This window comes from Ursus arctos, unplaced genomic scaffold (assembly GCF_023065955.2).
Source record: "Ursus arctos isolate Adak ecotype North America unplaced genomic scaffold, UrsArc2.0 scaffold_6, whole genome shotgun sequence".
Classification (NCBI taxonomy): Eukaryota; Metazoa; Chordata; class Mammalia; order Carnivora; family Ursidae; genus Ursus; species Ursus arctos.
Window position 1 is genome coordinate 85,150,539 of NW_026623078.1, and position 21,625 is coordinate 85,172,163.

The window sequence follows — 21,625 nt, forward strand, 5'->3', positions numbered from 1 at the left end:
AGCCAGTGGGCAGCTACTCCCAGGCTCCTGGAAGAGACAGAGAGCAGAGACCCAACTCTTGGCTTTCGTGCTGCATGGGGCAGGAGCTGGGCTTTCCTTGGTGTGCGCGTATGCATTTTATCCATACCCCCCCTTATCTCTCTCCCCTCCCCCATACCCCGCCCCCTCTCGCGCTCCCCTCTAATGTGTGATCTGGAAGCTCTATAAAGCCTGATGTAATCCGTAATGCAGTCTCTGGCTCCCGATTCGGGATCCAGTTTCAGAGAGCGAGAGATTGGGGAGCGCCGGCAGCCCGGTGGGGGGAAGCAGCTCGCCTCTCTCCTCCTCCTTCTCCCCGTCCTCGGCCTCCTCCTCCTCCTCCCCTCGCCGCCCCGCCCCCGGCTCGGCTCGGCTCGCCCCCCCCCCCCCTCAGGAAGGGGAAAAAAGGCGAGAAGAGCGGGGCAGGCGAGAGGAGCGGAGCGGCGGCGGCCGGAGAGGGAGCGGCGGGCGCAGGCGGCGGCGGCGGGCGCGGCGTTGGCGGCGGCCCCGGCGGAGCGAGCGCGGAGCCGGCGAGCCGGGAGCACAGGCGGCCGCGCCGCGTCCTGGCCGGGCCCGGGCCCGCGCGCCCCGCATCGCCTGCAGCCCGGGCATCCGGACCCCCCGGCGCCTGGGGGGCTCCAGCAGGCGGGGGGAGGGGAGGGGGCCTGCGTGAGCCGGCTGGGGCACCCCGGGGTGCGTCCGGCTTGGCCTGGAGCGGGCCGGGGGCGGCGGCGGCAGGAGGAGCCCCCCCCCCTCGGGTCGGGCGCCCGGCTTGGCCGCCGGCGACGCGGGGCGCTCCTGGGGATTTGCAACTCGCCGGATCAAGTCTTCGCCGGCGGGCCGCCGCTGCTGGGGAAGGTAAGGAAGGCTCTGGCCGGGAACTGGGGGCTGGGGGCGCGACGAGAGGGGCGCAGCGAGGGTGGGAGGGGGTCGGGGGAGGGGCGGGCGCCCGGACTTCCTAACTTCGCCGTTTGGGGCTTCGCAGCTCCGAGGTTTGCGCTCGGAGCTCGGGAGTTTGGACCCCCCCCACCCACCCACCCAGCCCCCTGCCTCCTCCCGCGGCAGCCGCGGAATCCGGCAGGTCTCTGAGCGCCCGTACCGGGCGAACTGAGGAGGGGGCGACCCTGGACGTGGTATGGTAGAGGCTCCTCGGCACTGCTCACCTCCCCCCAGTCCACACACGCAGCCCGGCCAGGCTGGCAGGCTGGGCTGTGGAAGGCATCCCCTCCCCATCACATGCACAGACCCAGGGCAGGCTGGAGAAGGCGTTCCCGTTGTGTCCCCAACACACACAGATGCTGGCAGGGGTCTTTGGGAGCCCCAGATGTGACCCCTACAGCCACACATAGACCCAGGTAGGTTGAGGAGAGACACCCCAGTGTGTTCCCCTTCCCTTCATCACACTCAGAGCCCCCTACAGACATTGTAGGGGCCGGAGATGTCCTCCCCCCCCACGCAGAGCCCCTGGGCGGGCACGAGAAACCTCCGGTCCCCCCCCCTCAGCCCTCACCCATAGACCCGGCACTGGCTTTGGTGACCGCCGGAGGTTCTCTTCCCCCGAATCGGCGGAGGGCCACCCTAGGGCTCCCCCACCACCCCCACACACAAACGACCTGGCGCGTTGCATTCTCGTCTTCTTTTCCACTTGCTCGGACAGGCCGCGCGGATAAGCCGCTCCGAACTTTGGGTCGGCCCTGAGCCCTCTCCGCGCGAAGCATCGAGGCCAGGCGCCGGGCACTCCTCGGTCCCCATCCCCAGCGGGCAGAGGCCGCCGGCCCTTCGCCGCCGCTGCGCTCTCTGGGAGCCGCGCGTAGCTGCCTCGAGGAATGAGCATTGTCCCCCTCCCGAGGAGTCTGGGGCTCTGGGCCCAGCCAGGAGCCCTCTCCCCGGGTCCCCGTGACCCCCTAGGCAGGGCAGAGAGCGCCTCGGGCCTGCCTCGGAGCGGGCGGCGCAGAGGAGAACCGCCGCGGAGCCAGGCGGCCCGGAGAGCTAGTCCGGGGCTGCAGCTCCGAGCCCCGGTCCCTCCGCCGAGCCTCGCCGGCTCCTGCTGGGTCACTTCCCAGGCAGCTCCGAGAGAGCGCCCAGCCTGGCAGCCAGGCCCCAGCCAGCTGGGCACCTTACCCTTCCCACTTTCATTTTGGGCTTCCAAGTTTCTTGGAGCGCAAGGACCCAGGCTGGGACCTGACGAGCCTTAACCCACCCCTCCTTAGCACCCTTCCGCTCGGCGCGCTCCCCATCACGTCCCATTCCCCCGGGTCTGGGGCAGGGATTCCTTAGCGGCAACTCGGGAGGAGTTGAAAGGCGTGAAGGCGCGTGGGTGGGCAGGGGGCGCGCACCCCCGCCCTAGAGGAGCCTTTTGGCGTACGTGTTGGGGAGGTGGCTGGGAGGGCTGCGCTCCCACCCCACCCTCGGGACCCAAGGAGACCCTTGGTGCCCTCCCCCACAGACACAAACACACGCCCCCTCCAAGCACCGGCCGCGCGGGCGGTGGAGTGGGGGGAACCGGAGGCTGGGGTCCCTTTTCGTGTCCGGGAGGTGGTATATGGGTTTGGGGTCTGGAGAAGCGGTCATGGCGTCTCCTAGAACCCTGAAGCCTTCCATTCCCCGACGACCCCCGCAGCCGCGGAGGCAAAGAGGGAGGTCGAGGGAGGGAGCCGCTCCCTCCCCGACCGCAGGCGACAGAGAAACTCTGCGTCCGGGCGCCGGGTGCCGCCGGGTCCGGCTTTGAGTACCCTGGCAAGGTCAAGCAGGCGGAGGGGGCGGGGGCTCTTGGGCGCGCCCCCGCCCGCGCAAAGTCGCAGCCTAGGGAGGGGATGTGGGCCGCCCGCCGAGTCACCCGAGCACCCGCCACCCGCGCCCGGTCCCTGGAGGCGGACGTTGCGCGCATTCGGGAATCCCGGAGCGCCCCGCGCGGAGCCCGGCGCCTTCCTTCCCGGCTCGCTCGCTGCTTCTCGGCGCTGCTTTCAGACTTGTTGCGCCTGGATCTGGGGGGCGGGGGACGGCCCGGGAGCCCGGGAGCCCGGGAGCCCCGGCGGCTGGGGGCCGAGCCGTAGGCCGGCGGGAATGCGCCCCGGCGGCGCGCGACTCTGCGGACGGGCACGGCGCGCGGGGCTCGAACCGGGAGTTTGCTGCCTCCGATCCGGGAGAAGGGCTCTTGTCCCAGCCGCGCTCCCGCGCGGGGGCGGACACAAGGCGATTCATCGCCCTCGGCCTCACGCCGGACACCGCGGACCCCGGGCGGGGAGGAACCCAGCTAAGTTGCCGAGCCCTCGAAGTCCCTTCCCTCGGCCGCAGGCTCCGGCCCCCCTCGGGCCTCGGTGGCTGCGTCCATGCAATGGGAGAGCGGGTTATGCTTTCGGAGCCCTTCCAGCCCAGGCCTCGGTGCTCGTCCCGCGATCCAACGTGCTGGGCCCGCAGCATGCTGGGTCTGCGGCGTCCGGGCCGGCCAGGTCCCGAAGCAGCTGCGCGCCTGCAGACACTCGGCTGCGAGGCCTGGCCACGGGCAGCCCCGGCAGGCCCGGGCGGGCGGCCGAACGCGGGGAGCCTCGCGTGGCGCCCTCGCCCCCCTGGCCCGCCCGCCTGGCCCCGCCTCCCAGAGCGGGTCCGAGGACCCGAGTCCGCCCCCTGGGGACACCGCGGGGCTGGGGCCCCGGCGGCCGGCGCGGGGCTGCGGTGGCGGTGGCAGTGGCAGTGGCAGTGGCAGAGGGCGGCGCGCTGCCCCGGGCGGCCGGGAGAGGGCGCCCGCGCCCGCCCGCCGGCCTGCCCGCCCCTTCCGTCTCCTCCGCGCCCGCCCGCGCCCGCCCCATCCTGGGCAGCCCCCGGCCGCCCCGCCCTCCCGCCAGGGCCTCTGCTGCCGGCCGGGCCGGTCGCTGGCGTCTCAGCCAGGCCCCGTCACCTGTCTGTCGGCCCGCCTGGCCCCCGGGGCCTTGTGCACTGTGACAGGCGTGAGCGCGCGTGTTTGTGTACGTGTGTGGCACGCACGCTGCCGGCATGTGTGTGCAGGCACGCACACTGTCACATCCGTGTGCGTGGCGCGGTGCGGGTCTCCTGGGAGTGTGCGCCCCGGATGGAGGTTGAGTTGAGCCGCGTTTTACCCTTGGGCAGGTCCTGTGTCTGCACGGTGTGCAGGAGGTGGACCCTGGGACTCAAGCTGTCTCTGAGCCCCGTGAAGACCGCGAGCCTGGAGGGTTTTGTTAACCCCGTTTGTGCCAGCGAACCCACACTCGCCCATTGTCCTCTGGAGTCCTCCCGCCTCTGGCCGCCTTGGCGGCAGCTGCGCCACGGGACAGAGCGGTGACTTCCGGGTAAACACACGGCCGGGTCCCCTGTGCACAGTCCGCGGCACACACACACTAAACCTGGGAGTGCCCACGTGTATACACTCGCACTGGGGGCACAGTGAAGGCCATGGGGAGAGCGTGGTCGCACCCCCACGTCTCCAGTGTGAAGGCTGACGGGAGGATGGGACTTGACACTCTGACAAGCTCTGTGAATGGAGAGGTGGAGGATAGCGGCCAGCCTGCAGGGGTCCAGATATGGGGCTCCCACGGAGGCTTCCTCCAGGAAGGGACGGCTGCCCACAGAAGGGGTGGGTGGGTGTGGTGAAGGGAGGGGAACGGCCGTGCAAAGGCCCCGTGGCAGACGACAGGACAGCTGTGAGGAATGGACAGGACTTGGAAAGGAGGATGAACGGCAGGCAGGGGCTTCAGAGAGAGTGGGGCACGACCTGAGCCCTGGAGGCTTTGGGCTGCTTCCTGGGAGCTGGGGGAGGACCAAGGGGATCTTAGATGGGGCTGGGGATTTGGCTTGATGGACACGCCAAAGCAATGGCGGGCGCCCCTGCAGACCGCGGGTCACAGGAGACGGAACACACAGCTAGTGACCGGGGCTGCCATGCCCACAGCCGTGCTGCACTGCAGACTCCATTCATCAGGACGAAATGCCCCCTCCCTGACCCACCCGAGATCCCCGTGCAGCAGGGCGGACGCACAATACAGTGTGCGTGTCCCATAAAGAAAAGAAGCCCAGAGAATACCACTGCCCTGGGGCCTGGGCCCTGCTGTGCACGCGCACGTCCCAGGGTGAGGTGTTGCTTGAGGCTGGGAAAGGGTCTCAGATGGGAGTATCTCCGTGGGCACAGCTGCAGGGGCAGGAACTTGAGCCCCTCCCCCCAGGGGCTGGTCTCAGCCAGGAGCCCCAAGACCCGCAGAAGCGGCTGCATGCAGAGCCCTGGGCTCGGGTCCTTGAGGAGCCTCCCCCAGCTTGGGGTCCCCTGTTAAGCCCCGAGCCTGCATGGGAGTTGATGGCCCCAAGATCCCTCCTGCTGGCAAGGTGACTTTGGACCTGCCGCTTCTCCAAGACTCGGTGACTCAGGGCCAGGAGCCCTGCCGCCCTGTGCCCCAGAGTGCCGGGACCTGCAAAGGGCATGGCTGAGGTTGGGGCTGCCAAGGGCAGGTCTTGGTAAGGTCCTGATCTGGCTGGGGGGGTGACATCCAGTGCCCTGGGGAACGCATGGAAGGAGAGGGAATCAGTAGGCGGGAGAGAGTGCCCTCTGCTGCCCGCTGCCCCTGCTCCCAGCCTGGGCCCAGACGAGCCTTGACCTGTCCCTGGGCCCCGCCTCGCAGGGGGCACGTCCGGAAGCCTTCCTCTGGAGAAGAGCACGCGCACTGGCACACCCATACGTGTGCACGCACACTCGCACGCCTGCCCCCCAGCAACTCACTCAAACTGCAAGTGTACACGCTCCCTCCCCTGCACAAAGCCCCATACACGCTCGTCCTAGGGCACACACTCCCTCATACACTGCACGCACACGTGTGTACATGCGTGCCCTGCGCCCACACGCCCTCCTCATCATCCCAGCCTGTCCATCTGTGGCCCCCATGGTCCTGCTCTGGGGCGCCGGGTCTGCTTGTCCCTATCTCCCTCCAGAGCTGGGGGAAGGGAGCAGTGGTTGTAGCCTGGAGCCCACACCCCTGTCGCTCTGTCTGTCCTTCTCTTAGGCTGCCTCCCACAGAGGGCAGAGGTCACCCTGTGGGTGACAGTGGAGGCCCTGGGTGCAACCTCCAGCTGGGGGAGCCTTTGCGCCTCCGAGCACTGGGTCAGGACGCCTGCCCTGCATCTCTTGGCGGGGAGGTCAGTCTTGCTGCAGTTGGGGGTGCTGCTGGAGGAGGTGCAGGGGACTCTGGGAGCCAGAGGACCTCGATTCCATGAAGCAGTTGCCGGCTAAGTGCCAGTCTCTACTCACCCCTGCCACACGCTGTCAGGACCTCTGCCATCTCTACCCAGCCAGGCCTGCCCGGGGTGCCACTGGGACCTTAGCACATTCTGCCCAGGACAGCCCCACAACCTGAGCCTGTCCCCGGCCCCTTCCTGACCACTTCTTCTGACCTTTCTGCTGTCCCCTGGCTCTCTCCATGCGACCTTGGGCAAGTGACCTTGGACAAGCCCATTCTCCTGGGGACCTGGGGAACACAGATCCTGGTGTGGGCATATGGATGGGGCACCACTCACAAGCCAGCAGCTGGGTGGACAGGGCAGCAGAGCCTGTGTCCATCTCGGAGTTCAGGGGCTCACTCCAGGCACTGAGCTGGCCAACACAGAGAGGAGAGAGCACAGTGACATCTGTCACACTCATGAGAGTCCCTGTCCTCCGTCCCCTAGCCCTGGGACAGATGCTGTCCCTGTCCCCACTTAGGATGCTCCGCAGAGAGCAAGTCTGTGTGCACGCGTGTGCATGTGTGCGAGGCCACGTGCATGCGTGGGGATGCAGGACACCTCCGCTGCTGGGAGGGCCTGGCGGGCGCAGGTACGGCTTCCTGGGGCAGGCCCTTGTCCCGTGCCCTGAAGGACAAGAAAGTGTTTGCCAGGCAGGAGCAGCGGGGACAGCCCAGGAGGGGCAGAGTGGAAGCAAAGCCAGGAGCTTGAGTGCACGGCGTGTCTTCGAGGCCTGCGAGTGGTTTGGGGTGATGGGATTCTGGGCAAGTGGAGGTGTTGTGAGGCCCATCGGAGAGCTGGCCCCTGGCTCCGGGCTGGGGGACCTGGGGCAGTGGGGTGGGATGCAGGGTGATAGTCTCTCTCTCCTGACTACTGAGGCGGGGGGTCTGTCACCTTCTTTGTGAAATAGAGGTGAAGGCCACCTTGCCCTCTGTGGGTGGGGACGCAGGTAAGGGTCTGTATGGGGTGGCCCGGAGCAGAGCCAGCACAGGATGGGCCCCTTCCAGAAGCGGACCTTCGGGTGGGGAAGGGGGCTTCCTGTCCTCTCTTGCACAGTTCTGCCTGGCTTCCAGCCAGTCCCCCCCTCCCACGGCCCCTGTGCCCAGGCGGGTGGGCAAGGGAAGGAGGCTTCCTGAGGGGCTGGGGCTGGCAGGCATGGTGATGTGGTGGGCCTCTCAGCGGCCCGGCCTGGAGGCTCCTCAGGGCAGGCTTGGGATACCCCACAGGTCAGCTGGGGGGTTCACCGGGAGCCTGGTTCGCACAGGCTGGGAGTGGGAGCAGCTGGTGGCTGTGGGGTGGGGGGCAAGTTCTCACACACCACCTGCTTCTGTGCTCATGGAGAGAGGCCTGCCTGACCTCTCCTGGCCCCTCCTCGTCCTGGGTTGTCCTGGCTCGGCATCAGCAGCTCCCCTCTGCCCCCACCAGACCAGACACTGCCTCCCCAGGACTGGGCTGCCTGAACTGGCACGGCCCAGGAGGGATGTGTGGGGGCTCATAGGACCCCCCGGGCAGGGAGGACAAGCTGCCGTTAGCGGGGGTGGTTGTGCGTCCCTGGACGGCCTCTCCTGCTTGCTCTCCCGGTCCCTGCCCACCCGCCAGCCCCTGGGCTATCGTTGGTGCTGAGGGTGCCCACGCCACCCCTCCCCCCCCCGTGCAGCCTCTTCCCAGGACACACAGGCAGGCACTGTTCAGGGAGCCGGGCAGGACAACAGAGTGCCTTTTGTGGCTGGCATCTGGGGATGCCATTGGCGGCCTGGGGTGGGTGGGGAGGGGATGCGGAGGCGGGCCTGAGGTGGGTCTATGCGTGTGCACTTGGCCTGGCGGGGGAGGGTGCTGAGTCTGGGGAGGAGGGTCGGACAGACCAAGTGAGGCTGGAGGATCATGGAGCCCGCAGGGGCAGCGTCCAGCCCAGGCCCTCATATGGCGGGGAAACCGAGGCACCCGGGGCTTCTGATGTCAGGGTGGGGGCACAGATGGCCTACACGTGCATGGATGCCTCTGGGACAGTGTGGAAGGTGGGGCTGACGGTGGCCCTGGGAGCCTCGCTGCAGGCTTGATTCTGCTCCTACCTCACGGGGGTGTCGTGAGATTGAACAAGGGGGTCCCCGTGGTGCTCAGGAAATGACAGTCACTCTCACCAGTCCTCCCACCCTGACTCCCAGCTTCCTATCCCGGCCTGGCATGGCCAGTTCTCTCGGTCCCCCGTCCCATTCCAGTGGCCTCTGCCCTGCGACCCCGCTCAGACACTTGCAGGGCTCCCTTGCCCTCCCCCCAAGCCACCGCATAGGCTCTGGGAGGCCTTGCAGCAGAGGCGGGGCTGAAGCTGGCTGGGGGCCTCGGGGCTGGACACCAGGAAGACCTTCCTGATAGCACAGGCAGTTTGGCCCTGAGAGGGTGATGGAGAGGTCAGCACCCAAAGAGGCTCGGGTGCTAATGGTCACCGTCCTTAGGCCCAAGAGGGACAGTGGGTGACAAAAGCTGCAGTGACCCAGTCCGGGATCTGGAGGACCAATGACCAGACCAGTGACCTGTGTGTGGGCAGGAGACAGTCCCCTGTGAGGGCTCGTGGAAAGGACTGACGGTGGCCACACTGGAGCCCAGCACCAGGGGCAGAGCGGAGCCCCCTCCAGCCCCTCACCCTGGGCCGGCAGGCTCAGAGAGCTCTGACAGCTGTGGAGGCCTGCGTGCTGGATGTGGCCGAGGGAGGGGCCCGAGCCGGCTCGGGGCGCCCCGGGGCAGGTGCTGCGGGAGCTGCCGACTGGCCCTGCACCTGGCATGGAGCCGGCCTTACACCGGGCCCGGCCCTCCCGCTCCTCAGGGCTCTGTCCTGGCCATTGGTCTCTCCCTAAGCGGTCCCCTCCAGGTCCCCTCCTGTCCCAGCCCTGGTGTGCATCAGGCTGACCTTCACATCCCAGGGAGCACATGCTGAGCCCGGCTCTCCTCTTGCTGTGTGACCTTGTGCAAGCATGCGGCATGTGTGCGTGTGTGCACAGATCTGTGTGTGTACACGCACACGCACACACACACACACACGTCTGTGCCCACACATAGGCGTATTCTGACACATATGTGCGTACACATCTACCCCCCACCTCTGTGAGGCCCCATCACCCATCGTCGTCTCTGTGACCCCGGTTCCCCGTGGCCCAGATCCCACGCAGGCCACTTCCTCGCTCTCCCTGCTGGCACCTGCCCCCAGCCGTCAGAGAGATCCCAGCATGAAGATCGGTTCAGCCCTGCCCCCACTCATCCTGGGACCCGACCTGGACACTGTTCCCTCCAGGACGCCACCCCGAGCACCAGGGCGGTCAGGAGCACCCCTGTGTGCCCCCACCCTGTCTCAGCACCATTCCCGCTGGCCTCGGATAGACTCCACTTAGCCTCCCCCGCGGCCGTATGAGCTGGGGCCTGACACCCGTGTGCCCCAAGCCTGCCCAGCTCTCTGCCTGCCTGGGGCCGCCTTGGCGCAGGAAGGCTCAGAGGGGCCTCTGGGCCGTTGATCCACGGTCTTGTTGGGGGGTCAGGTAGGTGGCTAATGGGGATGGAGGAGGCCTCGTCTCGCTGGAAGGGCCTGGGAGGTAGGAGGTGAGTGCCCATTGGCAGGTCAGGGGCCTCCTGCCCAGCTCCACCCTGTGACCCAGCCAGCAGAAGCCAGGCCGGGTCGGCGCTATGGCTCTCAGACTCGCAGCTGGGACAGCCTTCCGGCCTGCAGAGCCTTCCCCAACGTCCAGGCTGTGGAGCAGTTCAAGTCCAAGATGTGACCTGAGCCCTGTTGCTTCCCTCTGGACCCTGGCTCCCTGGTGGCCTTGTGGCGAACCCCAGAGCTCCCAGGCACGCTGTTTGAGAACCCATGGCTGGGCCCTTCTAGGCTATCTCCTGGCCCCAGGAGTCTGTGAAGCCTCGCTCCTGAGCCTCGGTCCTGGGCTGCAGCTGCCTGAGGGGGCTCTGAGCTCTGCCTGACCTGCCCCTTAGCAAACCCTCACCCCTGCAGGACCCCCCTCAGGGTCCAGGCCGGGAATGTCCCGCCCGCACAGCCCCGCTGGCCGCTGGGACTTCTGTCTTCTCCCTTCCGAGCACCCTCCCCTTGCTTAGTCCCCCACCCCACCCCTGCCCTTCCCCTGAGGCTACTCCCCGCCGCAGACTGCAGGGCTGCCCTTCTTAGGGACACTACCCTGCCTGTAACCGTCCCTACCACCTCTTTCCTGGTGTGCAGGACACAGCAGATGGGCCGCACCCCCCCCCCCCGACAGGTGCTCAGAGAGCGCAGTGAGCCAGTGACGATGAGGGCTGGTGGTGGGGATGCCAGGACCTCGGCTCGGCCTGGCTCCCACGGGCCCTGGACAGGCGTCGGGTGAGGTCTGGTTCCACCTGCCCTGGGGCAGTGCTGGGGTTACAGAGGATGCCAGCTCTGACTGGCAGAGCGGGGCGTGGATCCTGGCTCAGGTGCCCAGCACCGACGAGCCCCACTGAGGCACGGCTCCTCTGGGTCCCAAGTGTGCCGTCAGCAACATGGAGCCCTACCAGCTGCCCCAGGTTACAGCTTGCTGCTGTGAGCACGACGTGGGGGCACAGGACGGAGCTCGACACAACGCCCCCGCCAGCCCAGGCCTGCCGGATCCACGGAGGCGTGGAGGGCAGAGGCCACGCCCTCATCCCCAGTGCCACGTGGCTGAGCACCTGCTTCTTCGGGATGGGCTGCTGGAGGCCCTAGAGGACCCCGTGCGTCAGGCCCTCATGCCGCCTCCTGCACCTGCTCCTGGACCCCCAGAACCAGCCGCCCTCCAGGGGAAGGCTATGGGATGGGCTGCCAGGGGCTGGGATGAGGGGGGAGTGTACGGGCAGGAGAGGGGCTGTGGCCGAGGGGGGCCCTGGCCTGGGTCATTTCAGACTGTAGTCCCACTGGGGTCAGTGATGGGGCATGGCAAGGTGGGCAGACGTGTGGGGGTCCGTTTCTACTGGGCTTTGCCGACATCCTCCTGGGACTGGGGCATTAGGAAGAGTCTGCCGCAGGGCTGGGGGCTGGCTTCCACATAGGTCCCGGCCTGGGGCTTGGCATGGGGGGGGCAGTGCTGCAGCAGGGGGGCTAAGGCTGAGGTGAGGTTGGGAACACACTGCCACCTCTCTGCAACCAGACTGCAGAGGCCTTACCAAGCCTGGGACCTGCTGTAGGGCCCTGGCCGTGGCCTCTCCATCCCCATAATGTGAGGGCAGGGGGCCAGGGCCACAGGCTCTGCTGTGTCCACATCCAAGGCCGGCCCCAAGGGGTCTAGAGGCGGGGGGTGGGGCGCTTCCCAAGGTGAGGGCCAAGTGCAGAGTCGCTCAGCTCTGCCCAGAGATGCCCAGATGAGAAGTTTGCTAATTCTTTTCTCAGGGCATCTAAATGTCTGTCACGAAAGAGCGCCCAGAGGACCGGGTTTGGCCCAGCTACCCTGCTGATCCAGAGCCCCACTCTCACCTCCTGTCCCCTCTAGAGTCACCTCTTGCCCCGAACACGAGTAAACCCCAGGTCTAGCTCTTACCGTCTCGCCTAGAGAGTGAGGCTTCACCCTGCCCCGTTTTACAGATGGGGAAGCGAGGCTGGCCCGAGGCCACACAGCCAGGAGGGGGCAGCCCAAGTACAGGCATCCCTGCTCCGGTCTGCTCAGGGCCCAGGGCCGCCTGCGCCCAACTCCCCGCTCTGCCAACAGCCTGTGCAGGAAGGATGCCGGCCAGCTGGGCCTGGGCAGCAGGGTGCGGCGATCCCTATGGGCAGGCGGCCGGCATGTGCAAGGTCAGCAGAGGGAGGCCAGGCCGCCTGGGGGGCCGGCTGCAGCTCTCCTTCCTCACCCACTGGCTCAGCTGCTGCGTGGGATGGACAGCTGGCCCAGCGAGGGGCCTTGGCGACAGTGGGGAAACTGAGGTCTGGAGGCAGAAGGAACTTACCACGGTCCATATGGTGGCAAGTCCAGGAGGGGCATCTCCCGTTTCTAAGCCCAGAGTGGCTCCACTGTGTCCCTGTGCTAATGCGCTGGCAGCCGCCTCCCCCTGCCCCAGCACCTGGCCAGCACCTTCTCCCAGAGCAGGGAGGGGACCCCAGTGAGCTGTGGCACAAGGCTGGGGCCAGTGGGGGAGGGTCACGGTGGGTTCTCCGACCTTCCTATGACCTCCGGTGGGTCACTTACTCTCTTACCCTCGGTCTCCCCATCCTGAAGCCGGCGGGGGTGTCACAGTGCCGGCCTGGCAAAGAAGGCGTGAGGCAAGGGCTTAGTGTCGGCTGAAGCAGGGATGTATGTGGTTCTGGGTGACTCCATTCCTAGCCTCCCTGCGCAGAGCTCAGGGCCCCGGGGCCAGTGGGCGCCCCGGGTGGGAGGAGGCAGCCTGGGATGCTGCAGTGACCCTATCGCAATGTCACAGTCATAGCCAGGGGCCTGGGCTGCTCCTGCTGTGAGGAGGCAAGGGGCGAGGGGCAGGCACTCCCACCCCCCAGGGGATGGAGGGAATGACTTCCCCCCTCTCCAGCCCCTCACCCCACTTCCTTCTGGTGAGGTTTGTGGATTTTTCCCTGAAAGACAGGGGATTAGGAGAAGGAAGGGCAGAGAGGACAAAGACACACAAGCCAGCGAGCCAGAAGAGAGAGCCAGGCCCCCCACCAGAGGGCCGGAGAGAGCCACAGAGGCCTGGAGGAGGGGAGGGAATGGTGGCTATGGCCATGACAGAAACAGGCAGGCAGGCCCGGAGCCCACGGGAGCCACGCCAGGCTGCTCAGTCAGACAGGCCCAGCGAAGGCCTCTGTGGCACCCTGCCCTCGACCGGTGCTGCCTACCCCTCCCTGCTCCAGCCTGGCTGGAGGAAGAGGCCCCCTGTCCCCTTGCAGGTGGACACACTGGCAGGAGACAGACACGGGTGGCAGAGCAGGTGCCTGGGAGCCACGCCAGGGCCTATGTCAGCCGCCCAAAGCCCGGGTGGGCAGTGGGGCAGAGCCACAGCATGCACAGAGTCCCAGTCTCCCCGGGAGCTCACCCCATCCCCTCTTCTGCTCTTCTTCCAGCTGCTGCTGAAGGTCACAGGCCCGCGTCGGGGCCCTCGAGGTCGTCGGAAGCGTTCTCCTCCTCCTGCCCCCCCTGCTCGGAGCCCCTGCCCCCTCCTCCCCGCTCCTGCCCCTCCCGGCCCCGCCGTTGCCGGACCCTGGCATGTCAAGGCCTGGCCCGCGCCTGCCTGCCCAGCCCGCGGAACCCCGGCGGCCCCGCGAGCTAGGATGAGGGGCCAGGCCGCCGCCCCGGGCCCCCTCCGGATCGTCTGCCCGCCGCTGCTGCTGCTGCTGCTGCTGGGGCTGCTGCTGGGGCGCCGGGCGCGGGCGGCTGCGGGGGCAGACGCGGGGCCCGGGGCCGAGCAGTGCGCCACACTGGTGCAGGGCAAGTTCTTCGGCTACTTCTCTGCGGCCGCCGTGTTCCCCGCCAACGCCTCGCGCTGCTCCTGGACCCTGCGCAACCCTGACCCGCGACGCTACACACTCTACATGAAGGTGGCCAAGGCGCCCGCGCCCTGCGACGGCCCCGGCCGCGTCCGCACATACCAGTTCGACTCCTTCCTGGAGTCCACGCGCACCTACCTGGGCGTGGAAAGCTTCGACGAGGTGCTGCAGCTCTGCGACCCCTCGGCGCCCCTGGCCTTCCTGCAGGCCAGCAAGCAGTTCCTGCAGATGCTGCGCCAGCAGCCACCCCCCGACCGAGGCCCCCGGCTGCCGGGAGGGCCCCCGGGCCCCAGCGACGACTTCTCCGTGGAGTACCTGGTCGTGGGCAACCGCAACCCCAGCCGGGCCGCCTGCCAGATGCTGTGCCGCTGGCTGGACGCCTGTCTGGCAGGCAGCCGCAGCTCGCACCCCTGCGGCATCATGCAGACCCCCTGTGCCTGCGTGGGCGGGGACCCTGGCGACCCTGCCTCCGGCTCCCTGGCCCCCCGCGGGGACGTCTGCCTGAGGGACGGCGTGGCTGGCGGCCCTGAGAACTGCCTCACCAGCCTGGCCCAGGATCGGGGCGGGGACAGTGCAGCAGGTGAGTGCCCGGCAGGGAGAGGACCTCTAGCCGGCTCCCTGCGCGGAGGGTGGGCGGGGAGGGGGTCATCTCTGCAGGGCTGCCCTGGTCACCGGCCCCGGAGCCCACCACCGGGGAAGCCAAATGCAGAGAGATAAGGTTGCTGCGCACGCGCCTGTGCGGAGGTCGGGCGGCCTGAGCTGTGTGTCATGGGCCCCGGGGCCACATGCCTGGCACCTGGCGCCTGGGAGCGGCCCGCTGAGTGAAGGGATGAACGATGGATTTCTCCCCGGAGGAAGGGACAGGCTCCTTCCATCTTTGCAGGCAGACGTGCTAAGGGGCAGTGGGCTACTGTGGGCTGCGGCGGGGTCTGTGGGGCCTGCGGGGACTCAGGCTGCGTGGAGGAACAGTGAGCCGAGTGGCCTGTTAGGAGATGTGGTCAGGAGCGGAAATTTGGGGATTGTGTGTGGTTCGCCACACCGATCACGTAGCCGGCAGCTGGTTACCGCACGTGCAAGGTGCTCCAGGCCCCTGCCGCAGTGAAAATAACAACACAGAACTGTTGTGTGAGGCTGCGTTCGGGGCAGAGGAAGGTGCTAACAGCCGCGGGAGCGCACGGGAAACAATGCCAGGGAAGGGTCCCTGGTGGGCTGAGGCCTCTGTTTCACCTGGAGGTCAGGGGTCGCCTGGACCAGGGGGCCGTGTTCAAGATACTGGGAGGGGTGCAGTGAGCCCCGGGGGTGTCGAAGGGCATTGCAGGCCGTGGACGAGGTGAACGTGTGCCAGGCATCCTAGCAGAGGGGCTGGCAGGTCTTGTGCGGTTCTCGGCCTTTGGAGCACTTTGGCTTCTCCTTGGAGGGACGGGAGCCCATGTGGGAGGACGTGGCTGGGAGACAGAGTGCCAGTGGGGCTCGGTGGGCAGTCCTGGGCGGGTTTGGTGGTGGAAGCCCCCTGGCAGGATGCCCGGGGTTTCGTGGGAGCATCCGGGAGCCTGGAGTTGTGGCCGGAATGGGAAGGCAGCAGGTGACAGCTCCCCTCAGAATGCTGAGCAACCTGCCGGCCAGGCAGCTGAGTACAGGCTCCGGGTGTCCAGGGGCCAGGCCTGGCTCGGGGCTCCATGCTGGGCGGGTCACTGAGGGGCCAGGTAACATTGTCAGGGCCCTCAGCCAAGGAGGTCAATGGACTGCTCAGAACCAAGTCTTTAAAGGCAGAAAATAAGCTACAAGAGGTTACAAAGGAAGCCAGTTACCCGGGAACATGGTTCCAATCAGGGCCCCTGGCTGTAGATCCCAGAACGTCTGGGAGGCAGTGAGCAGAGCTGGAAAGAAACAGGGGAAAGGGGGGAGGCCACTGCCTCTCCCGTGGTCTCAGGAGGAGGCAGGCAGAACCCTCAGGAGGTGAGGGCAGACAGGGTGTCCAAGAAACCAGCACAAATGCCCTGAGGATAGTAGATGGGGGGTGGGCAGCAAGGTAGGAGGCTAGAAGGGCTGACCTTTGGGTTGGGCAAGAGATAGGTCACTGTGACCTTGGCTTGGGCAGCTTCCAAGGCGAGGCAGGACGGAAGCGGTCCTTGGGGGACAAGGGGAAGCAGAGCAGAGGGGAGTGGCTGTTTTGGGAGGTGTGAGGACAATGCAGGGAGGAGTGCTCTGCCACTCCCCAGTGGTCACTTACCCACTGAGCCTTGATTTCTTTATCTGCAAGGAAGGACTGTGGTGCCACATCTGGTTTGACGGCCCCAGGGCCCGGCCCACCGTGGCAGCCATGCGTAAGAGCTGGTCTGTGCTAGCATCACGGGGCTTTAAGCAGAAGAGTGACACGCGCTGGCGGTCCTTGGGCTGTCAATGCAGAAGGGCGCTGGAGCTCAGAGCGCAAGGTGGGGACAGGGAGGTGGCCACGGCAGGCTCCCAGAGGGAGCTGTTGCCAGCCTGGTCAGGGCAGGAGGAGGAGGGCCTGGGGGGATAGGAGCTGACGGATGTGCTGGTATGCAGGACATGGGGAAGGAGATGGCTAGACCACCCCCAGATTGCCAGGCGGAAGCTGGGGAAGCACGGCGTGGGGACGGATTGGGGAAGAAGATCCGGAGGGGAGAGTGGGACTTCAGTGAGGGACGCCCGGGGGTCCCCCAGGTGGGACCGTCATTTGAGCGGGGCGCTCTGGGAGCCGGAGCACCAGGACAGGACCAGGTCAGCCTGACCCGCACGCTGGGAGTCCTGGGCCAATCCCAGTAGCGCCGGTGGCCCCTCAGGCCGCTTGCCTTTAAAATGGAAAGAGCAAAAATAATCTTTCCTTGATTGCGTGAGGAATGAGGACCCGGTGGAAGCGATTCTAAGCAAAGACGATGCCAGCAACGAAATACTAATGCCTGTGTCATCATTAGGTGGGAGACAGAGCTCGGGGGGCAGGCTGCCGGACGAGGGGCGCTTGGGGACGGAGGTTGGGCCATCGGGGCTCGCCAAGAGATTCTGAGGAAGGGAATGTGTGCAAGTGGTGCTCAGGAGAGGACGGGAAGGTGTGTGTGCATGTACTTGTGTTCACACCTCCACGTGCACGAGTGCAAGGATGTGTGCACTGCACCGTGCGTGCGTGAGTGCCGTGCATTGTGCGGGCACTAAGTGTTTGTGCATCCATGGATACAAGTGTGTGCACACATGTGAGTGCGTGCATGTGCGTTCACACAGGCTTCGCGTCAGTTGCGCATTGCGTGTGCATGGCGTGCCCGTGCGCACACGCAGGATATTGAGCATGCCTAGGTGCACTTTACACCTGCGTGTGTGTGCACACGTGTGCGTGGCTGGTGTGCACAGTACACTGTGAGTACACAGCTTATGTGTGAGCAGGCACGGTGCATACACGTGCATGTGTACACACGTGTGCACGGCTGGTGTGGACATATGCATGTGAGCACTCACTGTATGTATGCGTGTTCAAGCGTGTGTGTACACGTGTGCAAGGTTGGTGTGTACAGTACACTGTGAGTACACTGTGTTTGTGTGTGAGCACTCACAGTATATACACGTTCAAGCATGCATGTGTACACACGTGTGCATAGCTGGTGTGCACGTGCATGTGAGCACTCATGGTATATACACATGTTCAAGCATGCGTGTGCACACATGTGCGCACATGTGCACATGTATGGGAGCACTCATGGTATGTATGCATGTTCGAGCGTGTGTGCACATGTGTGTGGGTGTGTGCACGGTACACCGTGTGTACATTGTGCTCATGTGCAAGCATGTGCGTGTGAGCACTCATGGTATGTATGCATGTTCAAGCGTGTGTGTGCACATGTGTGTGGCTGGTGTGCACAGTACACCAAGCATACACAGCTCGTGTGTGAGCACTCACGGTAGGTATGCGTGTTGAGCATGTGTGAGCACTCGTGGTACTTATGCGTGTCGAGCATGTGTGTGTTCTGAGGCTGGGCTCCATGCAGGGCCGATGCCCGCGCTCCTGACAGAGGGCAGTGCCGAGGCTGCGTGGCCGGGGCTGGCGCTCTCGTAGGAAGACGGCTAGGAGACTGTGTGGGCTGGGACTGCCCACCATGGGGAGGAGGCTAGCCCGCGCCGGGCAAGGTGGGCCAGATGGCAGTCACCCGGGCAGGGACGGCTCACACCTCCAGGCGTGTCCCTGGCCCCACGTGGTAGTATCAACAGCAGCCCTGTCGTCAGGGTTTCCTTTGTGCCCGAAGCGTCCACATGTTAACGAGTTTACTCTTTCTAGCGGCCCATGAGAGAGGCCCAGCAAAGCACCCTCCTGCCCCCGGGCCTTGGCTCTGGCTGTTCCCTCCACCTGGAATCCCCCGCCCCTGATACCTGCAGAGCTCCCTATCTCAAGTCCTTGCTGAGACATGCCTTCTCAGTGGACTCTGACCGAGCTGTGTCAGTGGCAGCAGCCCGAGCCCCACTCTCCGCCCCCACCCTCTGTCTCTTTTTCTCTTTCCACAGCACGTATCGCCTGTGAACACACCGCTAACTTCCTGATTTTGTGGGGCCCCTGCCGCACGCTCTGTCTCTGCGTGGGTGTAAGCGCCGTGGGGCAGGGTGTGGGCCCCGCTCCCCACCTAGCCCCAGCTCCCGGGACAGCGCCTGGCTCACTGGGATAAGGCACAGAGATGTGACAGCAACAGCCAGGGTCACACAGCCTGTCAGGGGAGGGCTGCCCGTAGGGCCAGCTCCCGGCTCCCGGTGGTCTGCCTGGGGGCTTCTCCTACAAGCTTTGCTGGGAAGCTCGCACTCCTGCGCGCCCGTGTGGGTGGCACATGGACCAGGGAGGTACAGCAACCCTTCAGAAGACACATGGCCGAGCTAGGCAGGCGCCAGACCCCAGATCTCAGCTGCTGAGCCCGGGGCCCCGGGAGCTCCACCCCTTCCCGCTGGCCAGGGGAGGCCGAGGCAGGCACGGGCCTCCATCTGCACCCCAAGAAGGCCACGCATGGCGGCTCCGGGAACAGGCAGGCGGCCTGGCCAGCTCGTGGCCCATTTTCCGTCCTCCCCCTGCCCGGCCTGTCCAAACGCCACATGGCCGCGTCACGCCTCCGACCTGGCCAGAGCTCCTCAGGCCACAGCAACTGTTCCCTGTCCTCCCTGCCACCCGCCTGGCCGCCCCACGCTGGGTTCTCTTGGGGCCAGTCCCTCGGCTCATCTCCCCGTCTCTTTCCCACAGTCCCTCTCTGCGTTTTTCTGCCTCTGGTGAGATGGGGCCGTTACTCTCAAGGGTTGTTTTAAATATTCATGTTTTAATTAAAGAATTTTATTGCAGAAGCCACACATAAGATAATGAAAAAGCAGCATCCTGGGGGCTGGGAGCAAACGCGTGTGTGTGCACGTGTGTGTGTCCCTGTTCGTGTCCTCGCGTGTGTCTATGTGTGTCCTGTGTGTGTTCCTGTGTGTCCGTGTCCCCGTCTGTGTCTTCCTGTGTGTCCTCATGTGTGTCCCCATGTCTCTGTGTGTCCCTGTGTGTGTCCCTGTGTGTCCCATGTGTGTCCCCATGTGTGTCCGTGTCCCTGTCGTGTGTGCCATGTCTCCCTGTGTGTCCCTTGTGTGTGCCCGTGTCCCCGTGTGTGTCTGTGTGTCCATGTCCATGTGTGTATCCATGTGTGTGCACGTGTGTGTCCCGTGTGTGTGCCCGTGTCCCCATGTGTCTGTGTGTCCATGTCCATGTGTGTCTCCATGTGTGTGCACGTGTGTGTCCCGTGTGTGTCCATATCCCCATGTGTGTCCATGTCCGCGTATGTCTCCATGTGTGTGCACGTGTGTGTCCATGTCCCCGTACGTGTCCATGTCCATGTGTGTATCCATGTGTGGGCACGTGTGTGTCCTGTGTGTGTGCCCGTGTCCCCGTGTGTGTCTGTGTGTCCATGTGTGTATCCATGTGTGTGCACGTGTGTGTCCCGTGTGTGTGCCCATGTCCCCGTGTCTGTGTGTCCATGTCCATGTGTGTCTCCATGTGTGTGCACGTGTGTGTCCTGTGTGTGTGCCCGTGTCCCTGTGTGTGGTCCTGTGTGTGGCCATGTGCTTGTGCGTATAGATGTCTGTGTGTGTGTGTGCGCACATGTGCCCCCACCATCACGTGCTTGCACAGGGTGGGGGTGCTGGGCTGCAGTGGGGGTGACATGCAGGCGTGTGGGTCCCAGGGGCTGTGATGAGGCCTGGCTCCAGGCCTGTCTCCACTCAGCTGGGGTGCCCCTGCCATGACACACAGGCCCCTGCAGGACTTCGGGGGTGTCCCAACCCTAAGTTCCCCCCGACTCCCCTCTGAAAGGAGGGTCTGGAGCCCCTCTCCAGGGTCGACGGGGTACAGAAAGAGGCTGGGCTTGGGCTGTGGAGGGAAGCTGGGGATCCGGGTGGAAGAGCCGCGTCTCTGGAGTTTGGGGTTGACAGGGGGAGTGGGATGGGGTGTAGGAAGGCTTAGGGCCTTCCTGGCAGGGACTGAGGCTTATCATCTCGGCCAGGGATCCTGCTCTTTTTTGCACAAGGACCCAGAAAACAAGGTCCAGGCTCACTGTAGACAATGTCCGATTCAGATGAAAGAGGATGCGACTCCATGAAAGTGAGAAGCTCATGGAAGCCACAGGGGAATTCCCACCCGAGGCCCAAGCTCAGCCCAGCCCCTGACCCAGGCTGCCAGGGACGCGGAGCGTTGCGGCCCTGTTTGGCTTCCACATCCCAGAACGATGGCGAGAAGGGATGTCAGTTGAACAGCCAAGGCCCAAGGTGGGGAAGCAACGTGTCCAGGTCACAACGCCACGGAGCAGAGCTGGCATGGGACCCGGCCACCAGGCTTTTAACAGGACACCCTTCCCAGGACAGGGGATAGATACCTGCCTGACCGAGGAAGAAAGGCAGCAAGCAAGCATATAACCCTGCAGACGAGGCCAAGCCAGCCACATATGCGAGCCTCAGTTTCCCTTCTGTGAAATGGGGACGGGACAGACTTGGTCCCAGGGTCTGCCTGAGGAGATGGAGCCCCTAGCACTGGGCTTGGAGCTCTCCTTGTCCTCCTACCTGAGACATGGCCCATGGCCAGTGGGCACGGCTCTCGGCCCCGTCCTGAGATCTGACGGCAGCTGCTGTGGCTGGGGGAGCTGCTGGCCACTCGGGCCCTAATAGTGGGAGCTGTGGGCGCCTGGTGCCGGATCAGCTACGTGTGGACACCTGCAGGCTGAGGGGCCTGTGGACAGGGGTTGGGCTGGGGAGGGGTGTCAGGGAGCTGTCTAGTGCCCGTTTGCACATTCATGTGAGCGTGGGAGAGGAGGAGCCTGGGTTCCCCCTGGACAGGCCCCAGCTTGGTAGGGGGCAGGGGTCTTCCCAGGCTGGACCTTGCAAGCAGGTCCCTGGGGAGCCAGGGCTGCGGTGGCGACAAAAACCCCCGGAGCCGCCCCCACCTGCGGGGCTGGGGAGACCTCTGCTGGAGGAGACAGGAAGTGCACAGCCCTCCTCCGAAGGGACCGCGGCCGCAGGGAGGCCCAGGGAGGGGGCGGGGGGCCCAGCGTGCCCCTGGCTGCCATAGACTGGGGGCAGCACAGCCTCCAGGCTGGGGCGCCGGGGTGGGAAGGCGGCCCTGGAGCCCCCTCGCCGGTTCTCTCCTGGGCGGCCTTAATCGGCTCTATTCATCCATTAATGAGATGGAAATGAGGCGCTGAGACAGAGGGGCATTGAGTAGGGAAGAATGCGCTTCTTTCCACGCCTGGAGGGGCGGCCCGCCCCCCAGCCTTGCCCACTGCTCTGCCCCGGGAAGCCCGCTGGGCGCTGCGGGGCGAGGAGAGCTTCCAGGGGGACCCCTCCGGTCATGGACGCGTTCGCTCAGCAAACGCTGATCCGGTGGCAGCCATGTGTGGGAACGCACGTTAAAAATAAAGACGGTAACAAAAATAGCAGCTT

The 21,625-nt window shown here is 65.7% G+C and overlaps 1 protein-coding gene across 1 annotated transcript in view; it reads left to right on the forward strand.

The window, feature by feature from the left end:
* Positions 1 to 760: 760 nt before the first annotated feature.
* The window catches only part of ADGRB1 (adhesion G protein-coupled receptor B1), an 80,087-nt gene continuing 59,222 nt past the window's right edge, over positions 761 to 21,625 (forward strand). Inside the window, exons 1-2 of the mRNA XM_057308015.1 lie at positions 761 to 876; positions 13,262 to 14,264. Of these exons, the coding sequence (XP_057163998.1) occupies positions 13,469 to 14,264 (796 nt within the window). The 5' untranslated portion in view covers positions 761 to 876; positions 13,262 to 13,468. The remainder of the gene's footprint in view (positions 877 to 13,261; positions 14,265 to 21,625) is intronic.